General features: G+C 33.8%; 1 protein-coding gene across 2 annotated transcripts; it reads left to right on the top strand.

Annotated features, from left to right (window-relative positions):
- The first annotated feature begins 148 nt into the window (after positions 1–148).
- On the top strand, positions 149–21531 carry LOC112048606 (inositol polyphosphate 5-phosphatase E). Of its 2 annotated transcripts, XM_052884480.1 has the most exons (11): positions 149–942; positions 1906–2025; positions 2757–2885; positions 3570–3727; positions 5438–5710; positions 6302–6402; positions 7550–7675; positions 8272–8389; positions 9859–10000; positions 10795–10891; positions 11617–21531. In XM_052884480.1, exons 1-11 carry the CDS (start codon positions 290–292, stop codon positions 11665–11667), a joined length of 1968 nt encoding a protein of 655 aa, XP_052740440.1. In that variant the 5' UTR covers positions 149–289; the 3' UTR covers positions 11668–21531. The 2 variants fall into 2 exon arrangements, with proteins under 2 accessions (XP_052740440.1, XP_023941981.1); XM_024086213.2 differs by having other exon boundaries at positions 152–942; positions 10795–21531.
- Positions 21532–21636: the final 105 nt, after the last annotated feature.

Here is a 21636-nt window from a genome sequence, read left to right as displayed (position 1 = left end):
TTATGACGTTTCCATGGTAACTGTAACACAAACAAGAATGTTTTTGTGTTTTTGCAATCATGTTTCAGAAGAATTAAAATTAAATTAATTGTAGTTAATTATCGTATGTTCATGATTTAGTGAACGTATCCTAAGGTGTCAAATTGATTTTGGCACTGGCACTTGGCACTTTGGCAGTTCAAAAAATGACAAAATGACAAAGACGTATTATTGTAGGTTATGTTGTCTATATTTAGTAAAAATGTAATTAGTAACTTAAATTATTCCATTAAGTGGTTTTAAACCAAACATGACAACGTCGCCCACCAGAACCAAACAAAAATTATCCCTACGAAAACGTTTGTTCGTGAAGAAGTCCCCCAAAGTCGGTTGCTATGTCGATACGGATTCCAACGAAGAGTTTAGCCAGTCGCACTCCCGCCCTATGTCCCCAGCTGATCCTTTTATAGCACAAAGTGCACATTACTCTGAGGCGAGCGCGGATAGTCACCATCGTCAAAATTCAAATAGCGAACACGCCAGCGACGGTTCCAACCATAGTAACAGTAGACACTGCGTCGACGACGAAACCAATCCAAAGTGCTGTAAAACCTTCTTCAGGAGATCTCGGCCGAAGAGTTTGGTAGAACCACAATCTTCCAAAGAAGATTCAGTATCAAGACCGAGCAGTCCAGTAAACTCAAGTAACAATAGTTTAAGCGATCACATAGTATCACAAACTAAGAGTGATGAAATACCTAAAGTAACTGTAAATTATCCTAAAAGTGATGATTCAAAGAAGTATTTTGAACACTCTGGGTCATTTGAAGGTATTAAACCAAAGAGTAAGTTATTTGTTAAGAGGCTCTCAGCTGATCACTTGATAACTAATGACACTAAGCCACTCTACCGCTCATCATCTCCAGAGAGTGATAGAAGCAGTTCCTTAGATCGTAAAAGGAGGTATGTTATCATTGATTAATAAATAACAGCTAATTCATTTTAAAATGTGTATCAAATCTATAATATTAATCTCAATACAGAAAATAGTATTAAATGCATGCCCCCATGGACATGGCTCTATTTTTAGGTTCAATTGGTGACATAGTTTAAACAAGTTATAGTCAATCAACTAAGTAAATGGTAGTATTTGTCATACTGCAAAGAATTCAATTCATATATTTTTTCATATAGCAGAATGCTATATGAAAACTCACTACCTGTATATCAATTAAATTAGCTTAATTGTTGTGATCATATGATTTTTATCCATATCTATTACTAGCTGACACTGCACGGTTTCACCCGTGTAGTTCCCATCCCTATAGGAATACAAGGATAAAATATAGCCTATAGAGTTCCTTGATAAATGGGCTATATAACATTGAAAGAATTTTTCAAATCTGATCAGTAGTTCCTGAGATTAGTGTGTATAAACAAACTCTTTGGCTTTAATATAGATGCATACTTGCTATGTTTTATCCCATTAAATATGCTATAGCATGGAAGTGAACATGCCTTGTGTATGCTATAATGTGCACATGCTACATGTGTACATGCTACATGTTAAGTGTATGCTACATGTAAAGTGTATGTTACATGTAATGTGTACATGCAACATGTATATTGTATGCTATAAGTAATGTGTACATGCTACATGTAAAGTGTATGCTACATGTAATGTGTACATGCAACATGTATTGTATGCTATATATAATGTGTACATGCTACATGTAAAGTGTATGCTACATTTAATGTATACATGCAACATGTAAATTGTATGCTATATGTAATGTGTACATGCTACATGTAATGTGTATGCTATATGTAAATTGTATGCTACATGTAATGTATTTGCTACATACAATATGTAAGCTAAATGTACTGTGTATGTAATGTCCACTGTTCACTGTGTCATTCAATTAGGAGCAAGTCAACGATCACACGGTCAGTTTCACGCGCAGGGAGCACTGACAGCTTGGTACGCAATTCCCTGCTTGCTGCACAGGTCCTGAGGCTTATACCCACACAGGAGGCAAAACAGAGGTATGACTAGACCTCATACATATTGAACAATTTGAATATGCCAAATTGATCAAACTTTGACCGATTTGACAAAAGTTTATTAATAAATTAGTTTAAGAGGAGAAAAAATAAAAAAAAACATGCAACCTTTGCTTGGCAAGTGCTTTTGTATGTTATAAAAATTATATATGTATATTAAAATAGTCAAGACAGTTTACCTATAAGTAATTCTCAGATTTTTATTACACACTAAACAAGTAAGTAATAAATATTTAATTGCAATCTTAACCTTAAAATAATTCTTTAGTGTTTAAAGTTTACAATTAAAATTGCATCCTCAGTTGCATCATTATCAACCCATATTTAGCTCACTGCTGAGCTTGAGTTTCCTCTCAGAATGAGAGGGGTTAGGCCAATAGTCCACCACGCTGGCCCAATGCGGATTGGCAGACTTCCAAAATTCTCTGGTATGCAGGTTTCCTCATGATGTCTTTCCTTCACCGTTTGAGACACATGATATTTAATTTCTTGAAATGCACACAACTGAAAAGTTGGAGGTGCATACCCAGACCGGATTCAGACCCACGCCCTCCGGAATCAGAGGCAGAGGTCATATCCACTGGGCTATCACAGTTCTTACTAGAGTTTATTAAATAAACCAGTGTAAAATATTGCCAAGTATTGTTTTTACTAATGGTTTAAAATATGAGTATTGCTTCCAAAAATTTTTAAATGAATTTTATCTCCTTCAGGAACTATTTATATGGAAGATTGGCATCACACTCCTTGCTAGGTGCAGCTGAGTTGGAACATGTGTTTCCAGATAGAGAAGTCAAAATATTTGTTGGTACATGGAATATGAATGGCCAAGCTCCACCAAGGTATGATCATATTTATAAATATATAAATATAAAAAAAATAACGGAGCAGAAAAGCACAATGTATGCACTTGTATATACATAGACACACCGTTATCTTGTAGTCAATATATTCTGGGTCTATGATGCTTACTCAAACTAAACATGTGGAATAATTTACCAGCTTCTGTTTATTGAAGGTGTTGTTAAGTCAAGTGTGAATAATCATCTTCTAGATGAGCATGTTCTTTGCTTGACATTAGCCAGACATAGACGTATATAGCGGGAGGGCGGGTGAGTTGTGCCCACCCAAGAATGGACCTGACCCTAGGATTCTGGGTTCCGATATAGAATTCTATTATGATACTAATAATAGACTTGATGTCTAATAATATGATGAATAATTCTAGATATTATGCCAATGCAGGCAAGATAGGCCAAGCTGCAAAAAGAATTATACTTTTCAAGTTAGCATGATATCTCAATACTACATCATCACCACGTCTACTCAGATTGTAATCAACGGTTCATTTATATAAAACAATTTTACAGCATTGCAGCTGACCTAGCAAACATTGTTTTGCCTCCTACCGAATACATATAAAACTTCATTAACATCAAGCCGATATAGATTGTCGAAGGAGCAACTAACATTGTGACATGGGTATTTTATTCTAAAGCTTTCTGTGATTGTACGTCTATTTTCAGAGAGCTGGCTGATTTTATTTTCCCCAATCAAGTGGAGCACGTGCCGGATATTTTCGCCATCGGCACACAAGAGTCGTATTCTGAGAGGACAGAGTGGGAAATTACTATACAGGAGGTGTTGGGACCATCACATTTACTTCTGCATTCTTATTATTTAGGTAAATACTTAATAATAATAATAGAACACTTTATCACACCAAAAAAAAAATACAAAACAAATTAAGTGGGAATGCAAACATACATACTTAGGTATGGTGTCACGGCGACCTTTAAATTTTCAATACTTCTATGTGTTTCCTACTTCTATATCATCCATACATTTTTTTTTATTCTTTGCTAGTTAGCCCTTGATTACAATCTCGCCTAATGGTAAGTGATGATGCAATCAAAGATGTAAGCGGGCTAATTTTTTTGGAGGAGGATGAAAATCCACACCCCTTTCGGTTTATATGACAATTGGATATCTGTGGAGAGGGTTTTATACTATAACTTATTTTTCATTTGGGGCCACTGAAAAGTTTCTATACCATTATTGAAATCTAAACTCATTATATGGAGGTGAAATTTTAAATTTTTATTGGTTTATTTGTTAGGATTTATTTCAAAAACTAGTAGGTTGATTCTAGCAATTCTCTCACCATTAGCAAGCTATATCTTCACTGAGTAAAATGGGCTATATTTTGTTTCTACATTCTCACAGGAACATAAACTATGCGGGTGAAACCGCGGGGCGTCTGCTAGTAACCCTCTAGTTCTATCTATCTACAATCTTTTAAAATTCGTCAATGATTTGCATTTTTATAATTTTTCATTTTATTATTATTATAAAAAAAAAAAATATTTGATTTTATGTAATTTTTAAGCAAACATTTGAAGTGACAACATTAGTTTTGATCAGTATTAAAAATTTTTCCATAATGAGTTCTCGGTTAAATAGGCGCCAATCTTTACATCACGAAAACCAATATGCATTCGAGTTTGAGTGTTTGTTTGTAGTATAAATTTTGTAAATAAGGATTCTGCTTGTTTGTATTGTTTAATTGGCCGTAAATTGCATAACAATGATATCATGTCATCTAATTGGTATGTGGAAGTCATAGAATGAGAGTGAATTATCGGTACTATGATGTAATGTTTGTCTTATAAGCTTACGTATTAAACGGATTTCCAAGGATTTGGATAGTAGATAAAATTTATTATGTACGAACAAAAATTCCATGCTTATACTATAGTGTATTTATATACCTACAGTTTACACATATACTATATATATTTTTTTGTTTAGTTAAGTCCATCAGTGATCAGTCAGTCGACTATAAACTGATTTTTTGATAGAAGAGGATGTTTTTTAGGTTGGAGGTCGCTACATTAAGCGCCTCTTCGTGTTATGGTCATACATTGGTTGGTCCACCACACAACTCTTCCACGGTGGATCGCTTTAGACTTTTCGTCTTACCAGGCGTTATTAGCAATTTGGCAAGACTGTTTGTGTGCTTTAGTAGTCTGCTTTTGTGTTTTATTGCGTTTTTGTTATTTCTTCCTTGACTGTCGGCATTGACATTGATGACATGTCCGCTGTTTTAGTGAACCAAGGAACATTTAATATTGTGCGGAATACTAGGTAATATACTAAACTTTGAGGCTTCGGCCGTGACTAGGTACCTAATACGTACCGCCAAGCGGTTTAGCGTTCCAGTACGATGTGTAGAAACCGAAAGGGCTGTGGATTTTCATCCTACTCCTAACAAGTTAGCCCGAGATTGAGAGGTGAAATTGTATTGTTGTTACGGTTTAATTACTCTACTCTGAATTGAAACGTAACAAAAATTGGTTTGTTTTTATAAAAAAGCGTTTTTTTTTTATTACAGGTACAATTCACTTGACAGTGTTCATAAGGAGGGACCTTATATGGTTCTGCTCGTTACCAGAAGATGCCAGTCTGTCTGTCCGTCCGGGTACCGCCTTCCGCACCAAAGGGGCTGTCGCGATATCCTTCGCGCTGTTCGGCTCCACGTTTTTGTTCGTAACTGCACATTTAACTGCACATCAGGAGAAAGTTAAGGAGAGACTATCGGATATCAAAAGGATAATACGGTCGATTGATTTGCCGAAAAATTTGCCGTGCAGACATAGAAGCAAAGGTTTGTTGATGTTTGTCTTTTTTGTTGGAATTCATGTTTCATTCTTAATTTTTAACCAACTTCAAAAAAACTTCGTCATTTCTTCATCGTTGTTACCGCATAACTTCGTAATTTCTTAACTTAACCAATTTTAATAATCCTTTTTTTGGGTCCTACTTAATTTTCATGAAAAACGGTTCAGTAATTTTGTGTTAAAATGAAAATAACAAAATTGCCCGTACTGTGGCGCTTTGCCGCTAGTTCTGTAAACAGACATTATATATTTTAGAATTTAAACTGTCGTGTTATTGATTTTAAAACAACGTTGGAGTATGCAAGAACAAGCTCATGACTAAGGGCCCCGTATGGGTTCGAAATTAGTCGGGCATACTCCGACGTTATATAACGTGCGTTTTAGCCGTTTTTCATAATCAATTAATAGACATTATGTGTAGACATCTAAAATGATTTCAAATAGAACAAGATTCTCGAACCCTGTATAATAGAAAACTTTTTCATACCATTTATTTGATGTGGAATTCCAAATTTCTTCACAGATGTTTTATAGCAATATTATTGTGAAATTTATTGATGAAGTGTTTGTCTTTTCAGATGTAACAAGCAATTTCGACTACGTGTTCTGGTGTGGCGACTTAAACTTCAGATTGGGTGAACCAAGAGCAGCAGTACTGAGATGGATTGAACAAACAAAAGTAAGTTAAAAGTGCTTGTTATAGTCTGATGCAATCTTGGTGAAATTTCGGATCATCGGGGTTTTAAGCTGCGTAATACATGATTTTAGGTATCACCGGTTACGTAGGGACGCGGTGGCAGGGCATCACCCCGCGCGCGTCTTACCCCCCCGAAGTTGCGATTACGTAGTGGCAGGGCATCACCCCGCGCGCGTCTTACCCCCCGAAGTTGCGATTACGTAGTGGCAGGGCATCACCCCACGCGCGTCTTACCCCCCGAAGTTGCCTGAAGTGTCTTGATTTTAGAAAACTTTATGTGTGACAGTTACGTGATAGCCCTGTAAGATATGTATATAATATGGAAATCGTTTCAATGGGGATGATGACTAGGTTTGAATATATTGATTTTTATGATACATTCGGGTAAATAAGGTCAATGTTAACTGATTTATACATGAAAAGCAAAGGTTGTCTGGATATTTGCAAAATAAATGAGATTATAAAATTTCAAAATCTATTCAAAATCTTTTATCGTAATTAGCTGAAAATTTATACAGTTTTAGCTTCCTTATATTAAATTTGACATTTTTAAATATATGAACTATAAACATAAACGCACAAATAACAAAGATATTAGTAATTTTGTTTGAACGCACATACAAATCTAACGATCATTACATTACCTAAGACGTCATTAGTTCGTGCCATTTTGTATGGAGCGTTTTTCAGGGATACGCGGCAGCGCCGCAAATCTGACCCTTTAAATCCCTGTAACTCCGAAAGTAATGATCGCAGATACCCTGTTCTTTTACAAAATTGCTTTACTATTAGCATACTTTTAATTTATATACAATTTAAAAAACTGTCGTCATCCCTATTGTGATAATATTAATTGACGTAATTTATCATTCATTTTCAATTAACTTGTTTTAAAATATTGCATAACAAAATTCCATGGCACCATGTATGCTTCTGGCGCGCTACCACACACCACGAGACGGAAGAGTATTTCCGTCTTTAGTTTACTTCTTTCTTAAGCTAGGGTTCCGCCGAAAAATGGTGAAACAAAAAGGGTTCCCAAGTCAAAAGAGTTCGGGAACCGCTGGTCTATAGTATTTATGGTCATTTGGATTAAGTTTTTGATTGGGAACTCTGGTCTTGTTAACAGTTCCCTCTGCCTCCACATTTGCCTCACGGGCTCTTGCACGCGGACCAATTGACGGTGGTGTTAGAAGACGGTGCCGCCTTCAGGGATTTCCAAGAGGCGCCTATTACTTTTCCACCTACGTACAAGGTAACACTGAAGCTGGAAACTACAATTTTACGATTTTTTTTAAGTTAGCCCTTGACTACAATCTCACCTGATGGTAAGTGATGATGGAACCGGGCTAACTTGTTAGGAGGAGGATGAAAATCGACGCCCCTTTCGGGTTTTACACGACATCGTACCGGAACGCTAAATAGCTCGACCTCGACCTGTGACCTTGAGAGTAGGTTTAAAAGATCTTTTCAGTATGCAAAAACACTCACCTTCACTCCTGTTACCATGCCCACACTAAACAATTTATGATAAACAATAATTAAAACACAAAAAATTATTGCACAAATCACTATTGCGACTGGCAGCGTGACGGCGTCTACGCTGCCTAACAAACAACCGAGCTCAAGGCATTTAAATACCCTTTTATTTATACTAACACTGATATCCTCCCCCTCTCCAGAGTAACATAAATACCACCTGTAATCGAAAAACTTGTAACACAAGACAGTCAACTTCTGTAAAGCATTTGAGACCCCCTTAGAGAGCGTTGGCTCTCTGTTGCAAATACAGAATCAATACAAGCCGTGAAAGTACATGATAGTAAAAAAATATTATATTACATATTGCAGTATGACCCAGGAAGTCAGCAGTTCGACACGTCCAGTAAACAGAGGGCGCCGGCGTATACTGACCGCATACTGTACAAGGCGAGAAGTATGGGCGTCACCTCGACATCGACTTTTGCAGGTAATCTTAATTATTATTACTAAGGTAAAAGCTAAGGTAAGGATTATTTTAAACTTTATAACACAAATCAAGAATATATCGTGTACTGTTGCAAAAGTATGTATCTCACTGTGGTAGCGATTTAATTTTCAAAATAAAAACCAAATCTGCAAGTATAAAACATGAAAGGTATGAAATTGCCGATTTGTACTGAAAATCTAAATTGTTTATTTTTTAATTTTTAACAAATTTATTTAATCAAAATAGTTGCCATTATTATCTATACATTGCTGCCATCTAATGGGAAGGTCATTAATGCCTTTGCGATAGAACTCCGACGATCTAGACTGCACATACTGTGTGAAAGCATTTTGTACTGCCTCCTGGGAAGAAAACTTCTTATCACGTAGATGATTGTCCAAATCACGAAAAAAATGGTCGTCCGTTGGAGCAAGGTGTGGTGATTACGGAGGATGACGAATAGTTTCTAACTGCAGTTCCTGAAGGTTAAAATGGTTTCTCGTGCTGTGTGAGGTCTCGCGTTGTCGTGGAGCAATAATGGTGAAGATCGATTCATGAGTCGGGGCTGTTTAACTGCTAGTTTTGTCAACATGGTTCGGAGTTCGGCACAATAGACATCTGCCGTTATTGCTTGACCAGATCGAAGAAAACTATAGTGAATAACACCATGCTGAGACCACCAAACAGTTACCATTACCTTTTTATTGGTAAGTTTTGCTTTAGGACACTGTTGTGGAATTTGACCTGGGGTCAGCCATTGCATTTTTCTTTTCCGGTTATCATAAAGAATCCACTTTTCATCAGATGTTACAATTCGATCCAATATTCCTTCATTTCTGTACCGGGTCAACAAGGCAACACAAGTTTCAACACGCGTTTCTTTCTGCAGATCAGTCAAATCATGAGGCACCCATTTTTCGTATTTTTTTATTTTATTGATTTGACGCAAGTGAGTCAATATTGTGGGTAAGGTAACGTTAAACCATGCCGCTAATTCCTGGGTAGTTTGACTAGGATCGGCTTCCACTATCTCTCTTAATTCATCGTTATTCACCTGTGTGGGCGGTCTTCCTCGTGGCTCATTCTTTAAGTCGAAATTTCCATCACGAAAGCGTTTAAACCAAAATTAGTAGACCCCTCTCCAAACGCAACATTGATATTGCGGGCTGTTTGTGCCGCGTTAGTTCCGCGTCGGAACTCTTATTCAAAATCACTCGAATTTTTGCAGTATCCATCTTTCTTGTCTAAATTGAATAACAAAAACAATTGAAAGCTGATATTCAAATGTTTCACATTTTTTTTAAAAAATAACATCATAGAAACCATTTGAAAAAAGTTTCATTCGAAACCTCAAACCATGAAGATTCTATGTCAATTCAAAAAACCTATTGCAATAAAACGGCAATTTCATAGTTTAACCCCTATTATTATAATTGTCGTCATTTTTATCTAATCGTAAATTTTTCCAGGTTTAAGGCGCATAAGTACTCTGCCCACTCCGCCGGCCGGCCTGAAGTGCGTCGCGTACAACTCCGTACAGTCCGTGGTGACGAGCGACCACAAGCCGGTGTGGGCTCTGTTCTCAGCCGCACTGCGACCCGGAACCGATATGTAAGTGCCTCGCTCAAATACTGCTCTTGTGTGACGTCACCGACGAAAAAACAAAATTACAGATATCTTTGTTATTTGTATACATTGAACGTAAAGAATTTAAAATTATACGATTTTTAATATATCTATCTATATTCTATACTTTTAATAAAACTGGTAAAATTCTATACATTAATTTGCAATTTGAGATTTTACTTAGGTATACCATTTGTAACACCAAACGTTACCTTGGAATAAAGGACTACTAGCGCCATCTAGAACTTATAATAAAACTGTAAGAGGTATATTTTTTTATTCTGTACATTGAAGATATTTCGAAAATTTTGTCGGGGGGGCATTATGTAATCGATGCTGAAGAAAAAAACATTTTTTTTAAATTTTTTGTCTGTCTGTCTGTCTGTCCGTGTTTTTTTGTTATTCGGGCATCACGCTGTACCTACTGAATAATTTCAAATAAAGCTTTTGCTCGGTTTGAGACCATAATATAAAGAAGGTTATAGGATACTTTTTATTGCGTAAATAAAATAAGAAGGGGGTGAAATAGGGATTGAAAGTTTGTATGGAAAGTCCTTCATTTTTAGAGTTACAGTTTTAAAAATTTGTTCATAAATTTTGAAAAAAATACGAAATATAATGTGATTCAAAACTTTTTATAATTCAAACTCTAAAGTGGTGAAATAGGGCTTGAAAGTTTACATTGATTTCCACGCGGACGGCGAAGTCGCGGGCGTCCGCTAGTATAAAATAAAAATGAACAAGTATATATGCAAATGTAATCCTCATCCCAATTCCAGAGTCCCGCTAGCGGCCGGTCTGTTCAATAGAGAAGTTTACTTGGAAGGGATCAAACGTCGACGCGCGCTGCTGGACCACGCTCCCGGCACTTCTGCTGTATGTACCCTCCAGTAATTATTATATTTATTTATACAACTTAATTATATATACGTTATATTAACTTTTCAAAGAAGCTTTTTTTTCGATTTATTTTATTAAAGGTAAAACAGACATAATAAATGTTTCAAAAAATTATTTTTTTAGCTAGCTGGTATCTGAATAGATAACCATTAAATGTCAATAGGCTAATTTAAGTTCCGCGTTAAGAGATAATGAGATAATTTTTTTTACTACATATCGTTCTCTATTTCGTTTAGATGGGACTAAAGAGAGACCGATATGTAGCAAGAGAGATTTTTGTGCTGTATATTTCGTTGCGATGGAACTAAAGACATTGATGTTTCTGCTATCTATTTTGTTTGCTATGGAACGAAAGAGAGAGCGATATTTCTGCTATCTATTACGTTGCGACAGGGCGAAAGAAAAAAGCGATATTTCTGCTATAGTATGCGCATTATCATCTGAGTCGTCCGGTCATAAAAGTCAAAAAAGATAGGAATGTGCAGCGCGCCTACCTGCGCACCCTAATTATCGATAAACGGCTACCTGCGCACGTGCTAATGATGAGTCAATAATGATTTGGACGATTCTGATTGGTCGGTTTCTAATGTAATTGCATTGCGTATTTTTTTTGCTATAAATGTGTTTACTGCAATTAAATAAATACATTCATGTGTTACTCGTTGCGCACTATGGATACTAATATATAATAAATTTGGCAGAAGACGAAGATTCTGATGATGAAGACTCAGATGAAGATTAATTTTATTTAGTTAATAATTATATAATATGAAATATGTATTATATTAAATCAAATATTGTTAATTTTTTTAATTTTGTGAACAAGATACGATAATAAACTTTACTTATCGATAATATGTCTTTCATTGTTACACCCTTCACTAGACGGCTCCATAAGACCCATAAGTGCAAGCGAGATAGATATAGAGAAATGATTTATGGCCCTAAGACTCAGTTGTTAATGCTATTAGTATATCTATCTCGTTGCAATGAGCAAAGGGGATAGCAATATTTTTGCTGTCTATTACTTTGCTATGGGGCGAAAGAGAAAGTAATATTTCTGCTATCTAATACGTTGCGACGGGGCGAAAGAGAAAGCGATATTTCTGCTATCTATCTCGTTGCGATAAAACAAAAAAGATAGCAATATTGCTGCTATCTATCTCGTTGGGAAGAGACAAAAGAGATAGCATTATTTCTGCTATCTATCTCGTTGCGTTTTTCCAAAAAATTGAGCTATGTAGTTAAAATTATTTCTTAATCTCTTGACGCTTTTTCTTATGCCTACAAATGGTTAGTTTCTCGTTCGTAGTATAAAATAGCTTCCATATAGTTTTTAGAACTTTTAGTTGCATTTAGTGAATGTATTGTTTACTGAAACTGAAAATATGACTGTGTCAATATATGTAATTAATAGATGTCTGTTTTAGCTACCTTATTTATTAGCAAAAAAATCAACTAGTGTTGTCAGGAAATTCATTCCCGAAGATATTATATAATTTTTTACCATGAATTATGTATTTTACATACCAAAGAAACTTATATTATATTTTGTTAGAGTTATTTAAGTTTGAAAATTAATTGATTTATTTTATTATTTATTTTTACAAATGTATTACTATTACAACAATTACATTATGAATGTACACATAAAAAAAAAGCTAATGTAAGGCATTGTGAAAAATACCCGTCCTGTTCTAAAGAAATCATTATGAAATGAACGTCAATATTTAGGTTTCGCTACTTTAGTGAGCTTTATTAAGTTATTATGTTTTATATTACTGTATTATTAAGGTAAGTGCACACGATGACAGATCGTATAACAGCACAGTGTATTTCATATGTCATCCATTGCATTATTTCTACTTAACCCTTTGTACGTAATGTCTTAAAATTCCATTAAAATGATTGCAGGACAGATTGTCATCGTGTGGCAAACAATTAGGCCCCTTGACTTTTTGTCACCAACGCAAATGCTTTATGCTTAAGCCGCATACAAGTCGAATAGAACAGATTCAAAGTAGTTCAAATAACTTTTTTGAATCTGTAAAAAACATTTAAAAAAAAATGTGGTAGCCGTTTAACAAAAGCAATAGGCCCATCGTGGATGAACATGATTTGTCATCGTAGGTGACAAAAAGTCAAAATGTGATGTCACATTGACATAAAATAATACAAAGACGTAACACTTAATATTCATAAAAAATAATGTGTTAGGCTGTTTACTTACTTGAATTGATGTACTTACTGAATTTTTTATGTCAACCAAAAGTTAAAGTAGGATGTGATGTACGTCTGACAAAAGACAAATCTAGTCATACCCCAAGAGTGTTAAAACAAACAGTATTCAAGTTAGTTGTTCATAGTTATTTATTCCTAAAACTATCATTAGATTTAAGTTATCAGTTATTACTCTATATATCTACACATATAAATGTGTATTTGCATATATGTAATAGTAAATTCTTTTCTCGACTATTTTATCTAATATAACAATTAGGAAATGATTTAGGTTAAATATTGGGACCAATGTCTGATCCAACATTGGCTATCCACTTAACATTTAGGATTACCAAGTATCGAAGTTTTGTGCCAACGTTGGTTACGCGCTTACCTATAGCTTGTACTTTTGATATTCCATTAATACTTACGCACAAACTCCTGTATAGTTTCATGTTTAATTATATCGACAATATATTTTAATACTTAGTGAATATAATTGGTTTTTAAGTCAGCATTAGGGTTTATTCACACACATCAGACATATCGTCATTCAATGACATAAAATATTGTTCAATGTATGACGTGCGGGGATAAATTAAATTAGTTATTAATTTAGCAAAAATTGATGTTTATTCACGCATATCGGTCATGTCGTGATTCAGTAACATAAAAAATATGTTAAATGTCTGACGTGCGGAAATAAATGTAATTGGTTTTTAATTTAGCCAAAATTAAGGTTTATTTTCTCGCATCAATCACGTATCAAGTCAATAACTTAGAAAACATAATTATTTTTATGTCTGACGTGCGTGAATAAACGTTAACACTAGAAAAAAATGCATTTTGTATTGAATTAGAACTAGGTGTTAATATGTTTTCGTGATTTCATGTTTTCGATAACCATTTTTCGTTTATTTGTTACCTTTAAAATAACTAAGTCATTTTAGGTTGTATTAATTGTTATCATTGCAAGAATATTGCGAGCTTAGTTAACTGTAAGTTAATAGGGAATATTTATGTTATATTCAAGTTGTATAACAATTTTTTTTTTGGAAAAAACACGTCCACATTGAAATAACAAAATATAAGTTTGTTGTGATTTACATACTGTAATATAGTCATACTTTAATATATGTTTTATTAAATTGCGAGTAACATATTTAATTAAGTATATAACATCAAATATTGCAAAATAGTGTGGACTTACCTTTAGGGCGTTTAAAGTTGTTTTTGTGACTTTTGTAAGGTGTCATGCAAAGTTGTATGGAAAGATCAGGAATTTGGTAGCAACTGCTACAAATGTATTATATTTTGTTTTCTGTTTTGAGATTTGTGTCATTAAATAATACAATTATTGTTACTTTATTTAATGACAAATTATGTATATTAATATATAGCTTTTGTGTTTTTGTTATTAACAAAATGGAACAAAGAAAAGACATATAATTGCTTTTATAAGTATTTCTTTATCTATAAGATAATTAACAAAAGGAATTAATAAAGTGGTAGCTTTTGAGCTTTGAACAATTTTTATCGATTTTAAATTGATTAAAATTTCTCTGAATAAGAGCATATTAAATTAATGACTTGTAATTAATATTATCAGTACTATACTGTAAGTTTAGATTTGTTATTGGTATATAAACATTTAGATTATCAATTGTGTCTGCCTGAGATTACAAAATAACTGTGTTTTATCAAAAGCTAATAGTAATTTAAACAACACTAAAACACAAATAAACCTTTTTTAATTTTATCTGCCTGTCTGTTTGTCCAGGCTAATCTCTAAAACGACTGAACTTATTTGAATGAAACACTCACTGGAAGATAGAAGAGTACCGAAACCAACCATAAACCAACTTAAACCTTTTTTAAAAAGTTATCATTTTTTAATGATTCTTTCTTTTTTTAACTCACACTTAACTTAACACGTCCGCTGCGGTACTGATTTTTCTGTACTTTCCTCTGGTGCGGTACGAGGTTTTTTGACCTCATACTTAAACTTCGTGGTGCGGTACGAGGTCCATCGACCTCGTAACCCTTGAAGTCGCTATACATACGAGGTCAATTGACCTCGTACCGCAGCGAACGTGTTAATAGACTAATTTAAGAAAATGAGATATTTTATTTATTACTAGCGGACGCCCGCGACTTCGTCCGCCCTTAGACCTCTTTAATCAGCCCTTACATGGAGTAACTTCTCCCGTTTTCCCAAATTTTCCCTTCACTGCTCTGCTCCTATTGATCGTAGCGTCATGAAAGTATACCATTTTAATATCAATAATTGCACCAAGTTTCGTTAAAATCCATCGAGTATTTTTTGTTATTACGAACATACAGACAGACAAAAATTTTATTGATTGCATTTTTGGCATCAGTAAGTATCAATCACTAATCGCCCCCTGATAGTTATTTTTGAAATATATTTCATGTACAGAATTGACCTCTCTACAGATTTATTATAAGTATAGATATTAAATATGATATTTGATTACCCGTACAAGATTGTAGTTGGACTTCACAAGGCTAAGCGAGAAGTGATTGCGTAGACCATTTGTTCTTTTTTCAAGATTTCTAGAATAACGTAGTTGTAAAGTTGTATTTCTAAAACTGCCTTACTACGGTAAACCGTCTTATGAAATGTTAACATTTCAATTCTAGGTGCTGTGATCGATGTTTGAACCTAGTCAATCCTTAAATAAATATGTAGTAGGCAGTAGTAGTCACTTATGACGTCATAGAAAGCTGAATGTAGGCTGTGGCGTGAATATTTCAATCAGGGTAAGCATGTAGATAAATATCGGATTTTCTTTTTGCTTGAAAATTGTTTTGAGGGTAGATAGTGTTTTCAGCATAAATAAAGCGCACGCCACACTATTTAAAGTGGTATTCATAGACGTTGTAGGGGCACCCTCGGGGAATCATTCAGCCCCTGTGTATCGAACTTAACCTCTATTTGTTTGAGAATTTGACACTGATTTGGTGAATCATCCCCTGGGGGTGCCACTACAACGTCTATGAATTCCACTGTTAATGTTTTAAAACCTATAGGTATGTAGTTTTAAACCACCTCAATTAATCGCGAGATGTAACCAATTTCAGAAAAATTTAATTTTTCAGTTCGGGGATCCTTTATATGAAATTTATAAAAGAATCACCAAAATGACACATTGGGAGAAATATACCTCTATTTGTATATGTAATCGTCTAGTCACGAATGATGTCAATCATTGAAAATTTTCGTTTATAATCCTAAATATATTTTTACTAGACACCAACACTTTTCGGCATAAAAAAACGTTAAGATATTTGTTTAGAAAACAGCGAATTTATCGCATCATATTAAAACGAAACATTCTTGTTTTTAAAGTCAGTTGAACAATGTGGTAAAGTGCCCATTTTTGCATTGGATCAGTTAATAAATTGAGTTCAGTAAAAAATTCAGTATATATCCATTTTCTTTACAGATAAATATAAAATGTAGATCTAAACGCACATTCTAGTCAAGACATAAATTACTAAAGACTCGGGTCGGATATAATAAATTTAAGGCTAAACTAAAATATTTACATTTTATAACAGACTATAATAAATCAATAGACTAAAATATCTGTAACAAATCAGCCAAATCAGTTTTGACTAAGTATTATGCGCTACAAAAAAATAGGCTATTATGCTACAAAATAAAAAAATGTCAATAAGTAGGTATATTATGTAGGTATACGTACGTTATTTTTTCAAAAGTGCTTCAATGGCTATTTATATTATCTATAAAAAAAAGCTAATTTTTATAAAAGTTGGTTTTGAAAAGGTTTTGAAAATTATATAGACCGTATATTATTCTTTAGATTGCAATTCTGCATATTTTTTTTTGTTGCTGCGAAAGCACTTTTGGTATAATTCCTTTGCTTGTTTTTCAAAGTACCGACGCCGACGTAGTAAAACCAGATTGTCTTCCATAGATAATATATCAGTATCCTTAAGGTGTGTTTTGCTATAAATGTATTAACATTTAATGTATAAATGTATTAACACTTTTCCTTCACATATCCGAAATATGTCTGCACTAAAATACAGAACTTAACCTTTTTAGTACTATGTTGCCACCATAGTTTTTAATCTATAGTCCCTAGTAGCTTTTTTAATTACCTCATACTTAGAAAAAATCAAGCTACCGTCATCAACTTCAAAAATCATTGTTTTCGAATGTCTATTTATTTTTATATCTACGCTCTAGACTGCAGACCGAGAAACAAATAGACGGATTTGCTATTTTTAAATGCATGCGCACTCGCAGCACTTAATTATATGTAAAACATATTACCTAAACAGTTTTCTTATATGATCATAGTTTTGAGGCTATTATTGAAATTATTGGTACATGCTAAGTAACTTTATTTGATAAAACCATCGATCTCCTATTAAAAAGTGGATGCACAATCAGCGACCAAAAAACGTCCCCACTCAATGGTGCCAAATACAACTTCTTGGCACTCAATTCAAGTAGCCGCATTTGCAAATTCAACTTTAAACTCAATCCTTAATGTTGAATTTGTTCTGAATTTGTGATTTTATTGAATACTAGCGGACTCGCTCAAGCTTCGCTTTGACTTATTAATTTATTTATTTGCACTTCTTCCCTATCCCTACCTTACACTACCATACTCCTACCCTTACCCCTACCCTACCCCTACCCTACCTCTACTCTACCCCTACCCTACCCTACCCTACAACTACCCTACCACTACCCTACCCCTACCCTATCCCTATACCATAAACCTACCCTACCACTACCCTACCCTACCCCTACCCTACCCCTACCCTACCGCTACCCTACCCCTACCCTATCCCTATACCATACCCCTACCCTACCACTACCCTATCCTAGGATTTAGGGGTTTGAAAAATAGATGTTGGCCGATTCTCAGACCTACTGAATATGCACAAAAAATTTCATCAAAATCGGTCGAGCCGTTTCGGAGGAGTTCAAGTTCGAACACCGCGACACGAGAATTTTATATATTAGATTGGACTATATTTTAAGGCCTTTAGGTATAATTTTCTTTAATAATAATTCTAAAACTGTCAAAGCAAAATTGGCCAGTTTTTAAGTGAAATTTTCTACATGATTGTGCGTCAATGGATAAAACATTATTTTCAAAAAGCAAATGTGTTATCGACCTTACAAGGGATCTTAGACAATATTTACTTAGGGAATGTTAATACACTTATAGCAGAATAGGAACTGTCTATTACGAGTGAGTATATATTGTAAGTAAAGTCGAAACCTGTAATACTGTAATACTATTGCATTCACATTATTCCAGTAGCTGGTTTTTTTGGTTACTTAGTTCAATCCGATCTAAGGATTTTAGTGTTATATATTTTTAAGATGTAGGCTGTATACAATCACTTCAATCCAAAGATATTATACTATTAGATATGTACTTGTACCGACTCGTAAATCTATGGTTACTATAGTGTTTTTCAGGTAGCATGGCTACGGTGACAGTTCGTTGCACTCTTGAATGTTTGCCCCAAATCACGATAATAGTACGTATTATGAACATCAAAAGGCAATTGTCACTTTAGTGCGTATAATGTAAGTAAACCTAAAATTGTGCATGTGTGTACTCAATGGAGTAGCTAAATTCGGTTCACTTTTTGCGGTTTTTTTTTGGCACGTAACATATCTAATAGTATAAAATCGTTGCTTCAATCACATATATTATGTTGGTAAGAGATCGATGATAGTCGATCTCTCATCGACCATCGATAGACCGCCTTTAAAAATATACATATTTCAGGGTATAGAAAAAAAAAGGCAAGAAGTATTTAATATCAAGTACATTGTGATACAGATGTCTGTAAAATATAAAAATAATTATTTCGATATAAATAACTTATTCGTTAACGTTAATTAGCAGTATCTAAATATTCATATGTAATTTATATGAAAAGCTTTGAAGCTGTCAATTCAATGTTCCGTTGAATTATGTCTATTGGATGAATGTGAACCAGCCTTTCCTCAATTATTGTACAGCATATTATTAGAATAGAACTGAAATAGAAAATAATATGTGTAAAATTAATATTATAATTAAATAGCGAATTGGCTTAGCTCTGGTGAATTTGTCAGACATTTTCTGACTAGTGTAGGGATCATTAATTTGGGTTTAAAATATGAGTTTATACTAAGGTTGCTAACCGTACTATAATATATAGTACGCAAAAATATTATATTTTCAACACTGAAATCTAACAAACAAATCTTTCATTTTGAAACTTTCTAAACATTAGTTTTCGACAGATGCATTAGCGTGTTATCGTGTTGTTAAACGATAAAAATACGAGCTTTTGGTTTCAATAATTTAAAAATTACATGAGATAGCATATAATATGACACTCTTATTTTAGCCAAAAAACCTAAAAAAATGCAACAAATCTAACCAAATTTAGGAAATATGTTATAAAAATAAACGTAGTTGTTCACTTATTCCGTAAAATACTATATATTCTTAAAATTTAGGTACCATATTTTTTAAAGATAAATCTGAAAATACCTTCTATATTTTTCTCAAAAAATGTTTGCAACCCTAGTTTATACCAACGCAAAGCAAATGTACCATTAAAAATTTCGGATGGGGTTCAAAATAAATCGGCCATAGCCCGACAAATTCACGCGAGTTATGCCTTTTACCTAATTTTTGTACTAAAATGAAAACCACTCGCGATACTTTTAAACTCATAATTACCATTAATTATAGGAAATTATGAGAAATTTCCTAATGTTTAATTTGTGTAATTATGTATGTTTTATTAATATTTATAAAAAAGTCAAACTACCGTCAAATTTATACTTCAAAAAGCACTGTTTTGGCTTAAGGCTATATATAATATGATATATAATTTATCCAAAATTGTCCAAAAATACGTAGTATTTTTTCGTAGTCTAACACAATTAATTATGGTATTAAAAAAATATTCCGTTAATGCTTAAAGTAGCCACGTTTCGACTAAGTATTATTAAATAGTTTTATTGTATGTACTTAAAATTATTTATAAAAGACGCTATTCTTAATAAGCTTAGTTAGTTAGATATTATAGAGAGAATATACATATACTGTAGACCTGTATTTTTACTATTTTATGATATTACTGAACTGGAAACTTAAATGAAAGCTTTATTATGGTAACCGTAAAACAAATCAAACATTTAATGATAAGTTTTCAAGTTAAATAACACGAAGTATGTTTACCTGATACTTTGGTTCCACTGGGAATTTGGAATTGGGATACAGTTTATTTCAGTTGAAACCTAGATCTGATTGTCTACAGTATTGAAATCGTAATTTAGGATTTCAAAAATATTTTGTTCTTAAAAAGATTTCTACAAAAAAAGAAATTCTAAAACCTACTAAAAAAATAATTTGTTTTTCAAAATGTGTCTCATGAGTCAAAATATCTCAATTCTCCAAATTGTATTAGGAATTATTCTTTACATTTCATTGGTAGAGTATTGAGTACTTTTTTTGGAATTAAAACCATGTCACTTGCTAGATTTTGAAATTGCAGTCAGGGCTAAATTAACTTTTTGCTCCTTAAAAAGCTTAGAATTATTAAACTAAACTTAGACCAGTCCTATAGCGGAAATTTTATGTGATAAAAATTCCTACCTACTTAGTAGGAGTTACGATACAAATCAAGGAGCGTTAGGTAAAGGTATTATATTATTTCATACAAACAATTGTAGACTTGAAGATAGTATCAACAAAACTTATTTTTCTGGTGATTTAGGCCTCATTTGCACGACAGTTTCGCTGCGGCACTGATTTTTCTGTACTTTCCTCTGGTGCGGTACGAGGTTCTTTGAAATCATACTAAAACTTTATGTAGTGCGGTACGAGGTCCATCGACCTCGTAACCCTTGAACACGCCTGACAAACGAGGTCAATCGACCTCGTAACTCTTGATCACGCCAGACAAACGAGGTCAATCGACCTCGTAACTCTTGAACACGCCAGACAAACGAGGTCAATTGACCTCGTACCGCAGCGAACGTGTTAAAACCCAGCTTTGGCGGGCGTAGCGTATAGTATGAAGTTGAATGGAGGTCTATTTCCAACGCCCAAAATTGAAAATATTCGATAAAATAGCGTAGTGTTTTAAAAACACTGTCATATTAACTACTTATATACTATACTTGGGAATGCATTTGTTTGTTGTTTTGTTGCAACTCTCGTGCGAATGAGGGCTTAAGCTTCAGTTACCTGTAGGTATATCATAGGTGTCGAAATGACGCCATAATTCGCTAGTCTGTATTTACGATAGCCATAAATACCTATTATGTATAAAATGTAATATTAAAATATACTTAACATTTCTCGCTAAAAGGTTGTTTTATTCTTAGTACCTAATAGTACCTACCTACATATATAGTAGGCATACCAGAGAATTTTCTTAATTCTCTGCGTGTGTGAAGTCTGCCAATCCGCATT

The sequence above is a fragment of the Bicyclus anynana genome, chromosome 11 (assembly GCF_947172395.1).
Source record: "Bicyclus anynana chromosome 11, ilBicAnyn1.1, whole genome shotgun sequence".
In the NCBI taxonomy this organism is placed as follows: domain Eukaryota; kingdom Metazoa; phylum Arthropoda; class Insecta; order Lepidoptera; family Nymphalidae; genus Bicyclus; species Bicyclus anynana.
The sequence above is the reverse complement of the archived record's forward strand: the minus strand, read 5'-3'. Positions and strand labels throughout refer to the sequence as shown.

Coding starts and splice junctions, on each gene's coding strand:
- LOC112048606 (XM_052884480.1), top strand. CDS start 290: ATGACAACGTCGCCCACCAGAACCAAACAAAAATTATCCCTACGAAAA. Junction 5,711..6,301: donor GTGCAGACATAGAAGCAAAG/GTTTGTTGATGT, acceptor TTGTCTTTTCAG/ATGTAACAAGCAATTTCGAC. Junction 6,403..7,549: donor GATGGATTGAACAAACAAAA/GTAAGTTAAAAG, acceptor TCTTGTTAACAG/TTCCCTCTGCCTCCACATTT.